This window comes from Durio zibethinus, chromosome 1, assembly GCF_047325235.1.
Source record: "Durio zibethinus cultivar Kanyao isolate XHJ-2024 chromosome 1, ASM4732523v1, whole genome shotgun sequence".
Taxonomy (NCBI): Eukaryota; Viridiplantae; Streptophyta; class Magnoliopsida; order Malvales; family Malvaceae; genus Durio; species Durio zibethinus.
This window is the reverse complement of record NC_143162.1, coordinates 35,651,668-35,664,999: the sequence shown is the minus strand read 5'-3', so window position 1 is coordinate 35,664,999 and position 13,332 is coordinate 35,651,668. Positions and strand designations below refer to the sequence as shown.

The following is a 13,332-nucleotide window of genomic DNA, read 5'->3' as shown; positions in this document are numbered from 1 at the left end:
AGCCATGAATTTCCCTCCCAACTCCCAAACCATGGTTGGGTATGTCATATATGGCCCACAAAGCACTATCAACTTTTGTTTTTAAATGCTTAAATAAATGCACGTCAATTAACTCACCAGTAGAGAAGTAGATAGATATAGTTGTAACTTTACAGAAGTCTTCCAAGCAACAGAATCATAACAATGATAGATCATGCATTTTGATTTACCCACGATCCACCTACTTTTGTTTCTGGCATCGAGGGGGATGAGGACAGATTTCTTATTCAATTTTGAAAAAACTTGATTAAAATATCCAAGAATTCAAGAGGGTAGGCAGGCTTAAGGTGATAAATGATAGAAGTAGGTGCGTGGACTTCAGTGTCCTAGGGTGACTGCTTTTAACCTAAAAGCTTCATTTCAACAAGTTTCTCCCCTATAGTCAAAAGGATCACACACCCAAAAACAATTCATTCACCAGCTGATCAGTGGAGAGAGATCGAATAAAGAGAGTGGCACAAACCCGCTTTGGTTTTAAGTCAGGAATAAATAAGCAGTAGAGTACAAGAAGACAACTTTGTCTTTCTTCTTTCCCGAAACAAAAGAAGAAAAAAAAAGGAAAAAGCTATAGCACATCGTCATCATCTTCATCATCAAAGCAGATCATAATGGGAACAGAGTTTTGGTTTTCTAGCAGGTTTTTTCGCTTTTTTTTTTCAAACCCTTTTATCTGCTTTCCGGGTGCAATGGGAATAGCTCCAGAGTTCTGTTTTCCTCCTCTTTACATGACGATCTGCTTTCTTCTTCCAAGTACTCAAATGACCAGCTTCTGCACTTCCTCTTATATGGACTATCATCCTCTCTTTCCATTAGTTCCACCTATAAGAAAATGCAAGATAATTTGATAAGCTTCATGTTTATAAAGGAAAAAAAAAAAGAGGGAAAACTAACCGTAATATAATTAAATCATGGGGACGTACCCTAGTATCCAAAGTTATGGTAGCAATCGGAGCTGAGATTCTCGGACAATGGCTAAGGCCAAGGCTGTTTCGCTTCTGCTTTTGTCTCTCGCGTGCTTTGTGGTTTTGGAACCAGTAGAAAACGTTTTTGCCTTCGATCTTGCCGTACTTTCCTAGCTGCGCTGTGATTTGTTCTATTTGTTGTGCATTTGGGGTTCGCATCCCACCTTTATACAGCATCTCCAAAATCCCTATCTGCTCTTGCGTTGGATTCCACCGCGTACCTCCTGGGTGCGTTTCCACCTACATGATAAAGTTTCTGGTTCACAAAGTTCTTCCAATATATTCTTTACTTGATTAAGTTTCCATTATTAATAGTGATGAAACATAGCTTAAAGCCTTAAACTCATGATTACGCTTCATCCTGAAAAGATCAGGAGATCTAAGTTATAAGTTCAAAATCTCATCCTTCTCCAGTTCTCCTCAAATTACCAAGGAAAAAAAAGGGCTGCATCAGGCCATTCCATTGTTATACATAATTAGTAAATATATATTTATTTAGCTACTCGGATGTAGCCTGTAGGTCACTGACAGGATGGTTTATTTTTAGAATAGTTTGCAAAAATAAGGTTGTTGGATGGAAACCAGGCAAGAGCTGCTGGAGTCATATTGAGCAGCCAAGTTGACAGTGATGAAAGATGGAAGGGTACATGAAATAATGTTAAAAAATTGTGAAGTAAGACATAACCGTGCAGGTACAGGCAATTAATAGAGGGGGGGTGTAGTGTACCTGAGGAGAATCTCGCTTCTCGTCAGAGGGGACAACTTTTCTAGGGCCGCTTTCGGGTCTAATGAAGCTCTTAAGGTCGAAAGAGGAGACGGTATCAGTAGAGTTGGCCTGCAGCTTAGGAGCAAGAGGGCGTAAGCGCTTGCAGCCAAGGGAGAGGGATGGTTCGTGCTCCCAGAATCCACGTGCCAACTGATGCACCTTCATGTTTCCCATGGTGAAGGAGTGAATGATAGAGAGTGGTGAATTATATAGAAGATTGAGAGAAAGCAAAAAAAACTTAAAGCAAACAAAAAATAAATAGAAGAAAGTGGGATATGAGGTGGTGCTTTGAAGAACCAAAGACCAAATGATGAGGTGAGGTTGACTTGTGACTTCCCATACTTTAAAAACCCAAAGCAAAAAAAAAAAAAAAAAGAAAAAAAGAAGAAGAAACAGAGAGAAAAAGAGAAGTGTTGAATTAGGGGAAGAGAGGGAAAAAAAAAAAAGAAGAAAAAAGTTTTGTGGGTATGAGCGTGTGGGTAAATGAGTGCGTGTAATGCAATGTTTGAGTATGTAAATGCGTGTGGGTTGGCCAGTCTAATCGGGTGGGTTTCAATTTTCTTGCTTTCATGATAAGGTGTTCTTGCTTTTCGGTGCCCTCTTCTTTTTGTTTCTCTACCGCTCTCAAAACTGTTTATCTTTTTTTTTTCCTTATTTTTTAAGCTATAAAGTGATTGTGGGAGAGGAATGAAAAAAGATTCCTCCAATCCCAAAACTTGAAAATGGAAGTCTTTCTTAGCTTTCCAAGATACGGATATGGTGAGAGATATAGAAAGGGATAGTGAAGGCCGTCGTCTCTCTATCTTTAACGGGTAGAGAATGTTGAAAAAACCAAACCAACAAAAACTCATAAATAAAAGAAAAAAATATTCTATTTTTGAGTGCATGACAAGTTAAACTCAATTTCCCAAATTCTATATTCTAATCTTCAAAAACCAACAAACCCCACTTTTGTTTTTGTGTATTTTTGGAAATATCTGTTGGGTTTAGTACCTACCATGCAACCATACATGCAATTCTTGATATATTAAAGAAATCCAAATGCTTATACGTATAAATTTGAGTGTGGTAAATAATAATTGCATGTTCCACTTTGTATGATGAGGGTTTGAATATGGAACTGGATTTTATGACCATAATCACAAGATAATTTGAAAGCAATCGACTGGGTTCAGCTATGTATAATTGATCATCGAACTTAAACCACATATGTTACAAAACTTACACGAAATTATTTACATTAAATTATTTAGGTGAAGTTTTTATTTTTAAAGTGATTTAATAAAACTTTAATAAAAAATATAATTCAATAGATTGATAAAATTCAATGTGAAAATCAATAATATGTACAAAAATATTATTAAAAATATTTTTATAATTCAAATTTGATAAATACTTATTTGGAAGTAAAAATTTTACCAATAATTTTATAGTTTTGATTTTTTATTTTAATTTTTATTTACTTATTTCTAATAAAAAATTTTACAAATTTCATTTATGAAATTTTATATAAGTTTTTTCCACCACACATGTGCTTCAATTATACAAACATTTCTCTACTAAAAAGATGATAAAAAGCATATAGGGTAAAAATTTTCTTAACTTCTCCTTTCTCTTAATTGGTTTCTAAAGGTAAAATTTTTCTTCTTAATTTGTCCTCGATTGAGCTAAGTTGTTCATGTCGTTGTCTCAAACCACTTTGATTGAGGGAAGGGTTCTTAGGGGCACCCTAATTAAGTAGGTCTCTTTTGTTTCACTATAATAAAATTATAAACTTCACCATCAAAATGTTTTAAAAAAAAAGTTGGTTAATATTTTCTATATCAGAGTCATAATAAATAACACATTTTTGCATTGTTGATTTTTTACAAATATTTTATTTTTTGAATAATTGAAATCTTTCATTCAAATATCCAAAGTTGTTACTCATTGTTATTAAGGGGTTTTCTAAATATAACATGTATAGCAAAATAAGTTGTCTTTATTATATATTGCCACAAAACTTTTCCATATTGTTAAATATAGAGTTTAATATTGTAAGGATCTTCCAAATGGAGCATTAATTTTTTACAATTGTCCTCATTTTAGAGGTTCATATGATCTAGGAGTACTACCAAAACTATAAATTAATTGCTTAAGGCTGTTTAAAAGTGAAATTAAAAAATAATGAAAGAAATATGGGTGGTGCCATTATTCGTTAGTGGTCACTCTCATGCTTTTTACAAGAAAATTTTGCTTGTTAGTTCGTGCTCGCTTAAGGCCAATTTTGCAAAGTCAATAATCATGCATACAATTCCGAATTTCCCCTTCTTTAATTTCTTTTTTCAAACTTATGGGTAATATTAACAAAAACCAAAAATAAATGCAACTTCAATAAAATCAAGCACCATAAAATGCATGTTTTGCTAACTTTTCACTGAAATTTAATAGATAAGTTTTTGTTTTTTTTTTTTTTTTTAAATTTAAGGTTGCCAAAAATGAACTCCTAAAACTAATAAGATTGAATGTTGGCATTTTATGGATAAAGTTGATAAGTATATATCATTGCACTGATTTTGCGGGGTTGAAAATAGGAAGGGCTCAAACCAATAATATTTTCTCTTGAATCGAAATATATTTTTTATAATAATTTTTCTAGAAGAAGTTAGAAAAAAAAGGCCACAAGTTAAACGTTGATAGGGAAGGAAGAAATAATTGGATTGGGAATGTCATTTTCTTAAAAAAGAAGAAAGCAGAAACTTCAAATGTGAAATGTATCCCAAAATTCTAACAAAAATTGCTGTGTTACACTGGCATGCATGTGTACTGCCATAGATACCTCTTCAATCGTCAAATAAGGATTCAACAATGGAGATTTTGTTGCCGGGCTGATGTGACCTGATCTCCTTCTCTTCCGACCTTGGACTTGCCATGCACTGCCAAGAGGATCCTGATATTTGACAAATTTGCCTGCAACTATTTCAAATGTTGATTTTGCTGAACAGCTCATTCTAAGCTCTTCACATGGCCATTTTCACCATAAATATAAACATATAGAGGAGCAAAACAAAGATGGGATGATACTATGTATTTGAATTGATTTTATCACTTGGACTCATTCTATATATCTTAATTTACTACAACTTTTTCCTTGTACCTTAGTTGTCTCGTATAAACCAAACTGCCTTGATCTTTTTACATTAATTTGAAAACTACTAAAAACTTGAACAGAAATCTTTGTCACTTGAAGAACTAATTACTTTCTGTTTGCTTCATGAATATGTTTTGGATTATCTAAGCAACAAAAACCATTAATTTGAAACCCGTGAAGGAAATTTCAGATTTTTCATTTTTTTTTTTCAATTTTTAACTATTTTGACTCAATATAATGCTAGAAGGCTTTAAAAACAGATTTGAAAATTGCTTTTTTGGTCAGATTTTTTCTAAATTTTATTTTACTAAAAGTTAAATTTTGCAGCAAGAATTGGGCTGTGTGAGATACAACAAATATAGTCAAAATTTTAAGGTCAAAATCTACCATAATCATCTTCTTTGGTAATACTCATGACTAAACATACCTGCAAGACAAGAGAAGAAACCGTTAAACCCTTTATCAATAGTTAGTAATATAATGTAAGAGTTTATGGAATTAAAAAATTTTATTATCAATATCATAACAATTTTAGGATCGCTAAATGATTTTTAAAAAGCATAAGAAGTCATTATCAATATTTTTTAATTAGGTATAATTGGTTACCTAAGAAAATTTACTTTTTTTAACAAAACTTAAAATTAATTAAAACTTATCAAAAAGATAACTGATAGGTTTGTGAAAATAATTTGGGTTTGAGAATATAATTATGCATGAAAAAAATTAAAAATAGTACCAATTAGTCATGCATTATCTTTTACTTTTGATAAAAATGGTCTTACTTTCAATAATTAATTTCTTTTATTCTTTTATTTATCATAATTTTGATTTGATTAATTTTATTCAAAAAAAAGAATTTTTTCCTTAAATAAAAAATTTTATTTTATTTTTATTTGAAAAATAAATTGGAACCTTGTTGTTAAAATTTTTCAAAATCTTTTAGTATGTTAGTAACATTATGAGAAAATTTTCACCTTAGGATTTTTTAGGAATCACCACTTAGATTTCTTTAAAATCCTATCTTTAGAGGCTTGTATTTTTAATTTTTAAAAAATTAATTAATTAATGCAAATTTTATTCCTGAAAAAACTTAATTTTTTAGTTTTATTTTATTTTTTATTTAAAAAATAATAAGTAAACGAAAATTTTTGTATTGAATATTCTTCAAAATATTTCAGTACTTTAATAACATTTTTAAAAAAATATTCTTATCTAAAGATTTTTAAGAAATCACTATTCGAATTTTTTTAATATCTTGTCATTGAAAAAGATTTTATTTTTAAAATTTTAAAAAAAATCAACACTTTTTTAAACATATATTCATTTTAAAAATTATAAAAATTAAATATACATCGATAAACAAATTAAAAACTTAACAAAAAAATATAAAAAATAAAAAATTACCTAAAAAGGTCGATCAAACCTAATCAATGATCGCAAATCTAGCCAGCGGTTTGGTCAATCAGTTTGGTGTGATTTTAGCCAATTCATCTGGTGGTTTGGAACGGTTCGGTCATTTTTTTTTTATCAATTCAACATTAATATCCAGCTGAGAAACGGTTTTGCCAGTTTAACAAATGATTTGATTGGATTTGTCCAGGGCTGATTTGCAACAGCCTAAACAGTTCAGGTGTGCGAGATCCGAATTGGGTCCACACGGATCTTTCTAATAAGAATTTTTTTTTAAAACATTTCACTTCTTCTTCTATAAAACCTTTTAACTTTCTTTAAATATTCTCCAACAGTTAGCGTAAAGTCTAGAAATCAGCCAAAAAAATCCTTAAAATTCTCTAAAAATTCTTCTCGACCTCTTCTTTCACCCTATAGGCTTAGATTTTTTTCGAAAACCTCTAAAAAAACTTAAATCTATTTCCTAACCCCATAGTTTTAAGCACCCATAAAAAGATTGTCCTGCATACCAAAAGCCATTGTTTTCGACTATGCCTTTCTCCCTTCCATAACCTTTCCCCTCATTGAAAATTCAAGCTTAAAACACCCTCAAACTCCCCAAATCGCCTACACTGAAAATCGTCATGCGATTTTTTTTTTTTTTTGAATTGTTGGTGCTGTGGTTCCCCTCCTCATTGGGTGTGTTTAATTTTTGGTTTTTGGTTATTTGTTATGTTAGAAATTTTCGTTACTAGGCTACCATTAATTAACGATTTTAATAATTTAATAAAACTAACTAATGAATTTAGTCCTAATACAAAACTCGCATGAGAATTTAATTAATTTAATATGATCATTTAAGTATAAGCTTTACACATTTTATTAAATTAGTGTAATTTGACGGTTGTATAGGCTTTTGGCCTAATATATCCTTAATAGGTTGGCTTTGAAGGTTATTTGATTAATTAAACTTAAGTCCCTTCTTCACTTTTACGAAATATGGTAACTATCCATTGAGTGTTGACGGTAAAAGAAGAGTGAAGAAAAAGACCTAATCACTTTAGGGATCATTTTACTTCTAAGAATATACAATGATTGTCCAAACAGGTTTATTGAATCTTTTTAATTAATATATGTTGTTTTAATTTTCATACAATGATTTTGGGTTAGTGCTTATATGTTGCTGTTGCTTGGATTTGTTTTTTTTTTGGGTTAGAATATTTTTTGGACTTGCAATGTGGTTGGTTGTGATTTTTTTTTTTTGGATATGTTGGTGATGATTCGCAATGGTTGTGGAGGTCGAGGTTGGCTTACTAGTGGTTTGGGGGGCCTGTGTGTTATGGTGGAAATAGTAGTGATAGGAAGTGGTAACTCACAGTAGTTTTGTAGGGTGCTGATGGATGTGCTGCTCAGCGGTTTCGAGTTGCAAAGTGGTTGTGGTTTTGATACGTGGGTGGTTCGACTATGATGGAGGCGGGGGGAAATTTTACAGAGTGTTCTTTCTAAAAATTGGCCTTCTCCTTCTATTTGAAAAGCAACGCAGTTCCAGGTTTTCTGGGATTTGGCTACTACTAGTAACGTGAGGGAAAGGAAAAACATGGGGAAGGGGAGATTGGAGTATAGGCAGATGGTGGCAGCCGGGTAGGGTGGCTGGACAGTGATGGGAGCTAGTGCCGTGCTCGGCACCAGACTCTAGTTTCTGTCTTTCTTTTCTTCTTTTATTTTTTGTAAAACTGATTAAAAATTAACAAATTTAGATTTAAAAAAAGCTTCAGGCTTAAACAATACAATTACAATAAGATTAAGTCCAAAAAGACCCAATTGAAATATTTAAATGGGATTCAATTGTGCCAGTCAAAACCCTAAACAAAAATTGATATCTACAATCAATGTATCAAAAATAAATTTAAACAATATAATACAATAGCAGTTAAAATAATGAAAATTAAGAGGTTCTTTGTTGGAGAAAAACTTACTATATATATATATATATATTCTATATAAGAGTAGTGAAATTATCAAAAACTGCCCTTAATTGGAGTAGTTTTCACACGTAACACTTAAGTTCAAGAATTATTTAATCATCATTTGCCACTCATCTTCCTGCAACATATATCAATTGGTTCTAAGTGAAGATTAATCTGGTTGTGCTATAGCATAGTCCTTCCATAGAAGCAACAGAGTGGAGGCCTCATTTGGCATGTTAAGACATAAAGTAAATAAATTTAAAGAATATTGATCAAAATCATCGGTACGTTGTAAAAAAAAAAAAAGAACAGCTTCTTTAAGGGTTTTACCGGTTAACAGTAGTTAAGGTGTCGAATGAAAAGATGCTTGGTTAAAAATGCTTCTATGATCTGCCTGATTCTTGAAAAGAGAAAGGTTACTTGGAAAAGGTTATCTATTTCGAGGTTAACTACGATTGGCCAAGGGGTCATTTCTAGCTTGACGACAATGCGTGGGATAATCATATCAGTGTTGACATTTCAGATTATGAGTTGAGCCCATTTTTTTGGCCTCACGTAAGCTTGATCCCACAACTGATTACACCGTTTCCTTCAATCACGACAAACATTATAAACAATTAGTTCTTCCCGCATTAATCTTTCCCTTCTCAGTTCTCCCCCCTACTTACATAGGCAGCCATGATTTTGTACCTAATCTTATTCTGTTTTTCAATATAAATCACATGACAAGCTGATTACTTTGCTTTTAATTTCTTGTTTGTTTACTTTTTCTTTTTCTTCTTTACGGGCAAATTAAGCTTTTCTTAAGTACTCCTCGTACGATTACTATTTATTATTGAAAGCAGCTAACAAATGTTAACTTGAGTTTTTTTTTTCTTTTGTACAAAAAATTTGTAGTGAACTAAATCTAGGGAAGCAAACCCTAAAAATATCATTATCAAGTAAATTCCAAATGTTATTGAACAAATTCTAAAATTCAAGCAATCCAAGAAAGGCTATTCAGAAATGATGAAAAGCCATTCAATCTATACAAAAATTAGTTTCGACTTGACCATGTTGAATATGATAATTCTGTTAGCAATCATATGATTTGTTAATAAAATATTAATCTGTTATTAATTTCAATAATTATGATTTAATTTTTGATAATTTTAATTATAAAAATAGCTGACAATTCTAATTTCTTTGAATAATACCTTTGCGTGAAGTTATTAATCATCTATGAGGTTCAAAAAGAAAAGAAAAATTAAATACTTTTAAATCTGCAGCTTCGAAATCAGATTCAAGATTACAAACCGAAAGCCCTGATCCCAAACTTTGTGTTATCCTTGTTAATACACACAAACTTGAATTTTCACTACTCTCTCTCATTTTTTTTTCTTTAAATAATACATACAAACATGGTGGATATATCTATTTATCCTAAAACATAGATTTCTATACTATTAATTTTTATTATATCTGTTCCTATTTGGAAATTGGAAACGTATTCTTATTAATTTCAGAAAAAACTACTAAACTTAGTTTAAAAAGGGTATCAATAACTTTAATTTAGACCCCTATGATCAAGCAGTAAAAATGGAGCAAAAATATATAGTAATATATTCTTCAACAATGATAACGAAAGACGTAAATAAGTATAAGTATGATTGCGAATCCCAGTTCTATTTTGTCTGCATATCATTAATCATGTCATTCAAATGCTCGAGGGTAAAATGAGATTACTGAATTTGTTTAGTGCAATCGGTTAAGCATCAGATAGTATGCTAAATTAATGGTTGAGAATGAATTGGTGAGGAAGTAGAAAAATGAAAGTGGGGCCTTTTGCAATGATTCAACAAAAGCAGCAATGAATCAGGTGCCTAGAATTTCACATTTTGAATCACAATCCACCGAACAAAGACCAAGCAATTGCAGGCTCCAAATGAAGAAATATTTGATTGTCTTATTCGAGAATAAGTGTTGGATGACCCAATCACCAAGTGACATCCAAGCTGATGAAAACCAAACATGTAGGACACTTGTTGTGAAATGAATGGACAGTCAAAATAGATCATGGGGAATGTCCATAGTTACAAACAATTTTTCTTCCTGAGCTATGAAAATTGGGTTTGTGTCAAGCTTTTTTTTCTTGTTGGAAATTCATAAAATGGGTGGGGATTTTATGTGTGTGTCGGTCAAAGAAAAAGAGGACTCTGTGAAGGAGAATTTTGCATGATAGGAGTGGATCCCACACAGTGGAAGAAACGGTGGGAATCCATCATTAGAAAGACAATGTCATCATTTGCACGTGTCTATGGACCACACTCACCCAATTCCATCATCATAAAAAGTTAAGGCATATCATACTCATACATTAACAAAAACATACTGTGGATTTACAAACCCTAACATACACCCCTCCTCTTCTCTGCATATGATCGAGTCCTTGACAGGGAACTAAACTCTTTACAAACTTGCATCTAATACTAAATATAAAACATTTTTGTGATTATAAAAAAAAAGGGTTTAGATGAAAGATGAAGAATTAATAAAAAGCACAAGATTAATCAAGGATTTAGCTGTTGGATTATATATTATCCAATTATGAAATTGATCGTTAATCGAGATTGCTATTATAGAGAATTGATCACATATTAAAAGATATGTTATATCTCAAATGATCGATCAGTTTCTTTAATTGGATTTTCTATACATTATGCAACGTGTTACAGTATCATCTTTATATAAAAGTTAAAAACCAAAACCTGACATTGTGCTTGTTACTTCCATTATATAATTAGTAAGGTTAGGGTCGCAAACTGAATCCCTCTTTTTCTTTTTCTTAAATTTCTTCATATTTACAACAAGAAAATTCAATGATTAAAATAATAAGAAAGACTCTAAACCTTTTTATTTTGTTTAAATAAATTTTTATATTTTTATTGTTTTGAAATAAGCTCTTAATTTTTAATTTGTATCCAAAATAAATCTTTTGTCTTTAATTTATACCTAAATAAACCCTTAATATAAATCAATTTTTTATTTGAAGTATTGAAACAAAAACTTATATAAATATAAATGAAAGCACAAAGATTAATTTAGATACAATAAAAAAAATAAAAATTTATAAATAAAATTTAATAATTCAAGAGTTTTTTTTAATATTTTAACCAAAGTTAATAATATTATCAAACTTTATGTACACGTATCTAATTAAGTTGTTTAGAGAAATCATTATGGCCTCCTTGATGGAATTTGAGTAAGACCATTTGTTTTACTAGAAGTAATAGTAGCATTATTATTGTTATATAATGATATATAATGATTCTAGATTATTACAGGCATTAATTTGTGTCAATTTTAAACAATTTGGCTCGCATATATATTTTTTTTGTAAATTAATTATTTTGCCATCATCATCATCAAGATTCTATATTAGAAGGGGAAAGGGTCGTTTAATTTTCTAATTTTTTTTAAGCATTCAACTTTACTTACCTTTTAGGCTTTTAGCCCACTGATGTTATGGGTTCTCTCAAAGCCCACTTTAAGCACTATAACCTTATGATTTTGTCCTTTTGAGTACATACTATTAACAAGGAAAAAAAAAAATCAATGCATGGGATGGTCTTACCCTTTCGTTGCTTAGACTAATTTAGCATTGCTCTTGTCCGTTGAAAAAAAATTTAAATTGAAATTTTTTTTTTTATAATGTATGTTTAGAAATTTAAGTGTTTGGTATTGGTGTGAAAAAAAATGTTATGAATAACTGAAATGTTTAAAAATATATATAATAATAAAATATTTAAAATAGAAGCATATTTTAAGAAAATTCAAATTTTGAAACCCTATATATTGATTCTGATCACTCTCTCCATAAGAAAATATAGTAGAGTACTTAAGACAATCAAACATAAAGCTAAAATTCTAGCATTTGCATAGATATCTACGTATAGGAGAGAAGAAGACTAGGAAAATTGTTTATTTTGTGCTTGGGAAGCTCATAATCGATCTAAAGGGGCGGTCCATAGCCTAATTGTAGGTAGGAGGAAAAGTCATGCAATGTGGCAACAATTGTGTCACAAAAAAATTGAAATGTAGAAGGGAAGAAGGGTCATCTTTACCCACCTTTTGCAAATGACTTTACATTTCTATACTCTTAGTTTTCGTTTTGCTTGGAAACCTTTTCAGCTTGGAAATTGATTGAAAGGGATGGATTGACACTGTTTATTTTACAGACCTGACCCTCTATATCATGCTAAATAAAGCGAACATGTGGGCAGCAGCAGAGCATCATTGTCTAGATTGAAGTATAATATTCCCAACTAGAGATTTGGATGGGGTATATATGATCTCTTTATATAAACTCATGGCTCATGACTTTATGGTTCTACAGTGTAATTCTCATTGCTTTTTCTCGAGAAAGAGTAGTGAAAGAAAGGGAAAATAAAAAATAATAGATGAGGAACATGATTGGATGGTGAGAAAATTGTCATGTCGTGTAAGGGAAAGTGGGTGCAAATATGCATGGAATGGGATTTGGATTTGGTTCCAAAGAGAGTAGTAAATGGATGACAGTCCAAGCACAATTAATTTGAATTGATGGCACTGAAAGATCCTCACTATACAAACTTTTTCCCCTTCCCCTTTTTACTTTCCTTTGCTTTTGCTTCCTCTCCCAAACCCCTTTTTCTTCTCTTACGTTTTTTAACCTCTTTGTGGAGTTTGCACAAACTCAAAAGTGTTAAAATCTTGACCTCCCACACTCTTAAAAGTCTAAACGTCTCTTTCCCATATCTTCTTTCTTCTTTTAACTTATGTGTGTGTACATATATCTATATATATATATATATATTATAAAGTTATTGCATTACTATTGTTACTACCCCTTTTTGTTTGTAGTGTTTAAAATCACTCTCCCAGTAGCATTGGTTCAAGTGCCAAAAAAAAATGTCCCCCACCCATTTCTTGTCTGAAATCTACCTGAATATGGCCCGTGAACTTCACAGCATTGATCCCATTTTCCCGCCAAACCCCATGGACAGATGGGGAAGAGAGAGAGAGACCCCAGTTTCAAGTCACAAATCAGGGGGAGAGTGG

The 13,332-nt window shown here is 31.3% G+C and overlaps 1 protein-coding gene across 1 annotated transcript; it reads right to left on the bottom strand.

The window, feature by feature from the left end:
* Nucleotides 1-492: 492 nt before the first annotated feature.
* On the bottom strand, nt 493-2,009 carry LOC111311362 (WUSCHEL-related homeobox 4-like). The gene is made up of 3 exons (XM_022910736.2): nt 1,729-2,009; nt 960-1,241; nt 493-858 (listed from the first exon to the last, which is right to left on the bottom strand). Exons 1-3 carry the CDS (start codon nt 1,939-1,941, stop codon nt 706-708), a joined length of 648 nt encoding a protein of 215 aa, XP_022766471.2. The 5' UTR covers nt 1,942-2,009; the 3' UTR covers nt 493-705.
* Between the last annotated feature and the right edge of the window lie 11,323 nt (nt 2,010-13,332).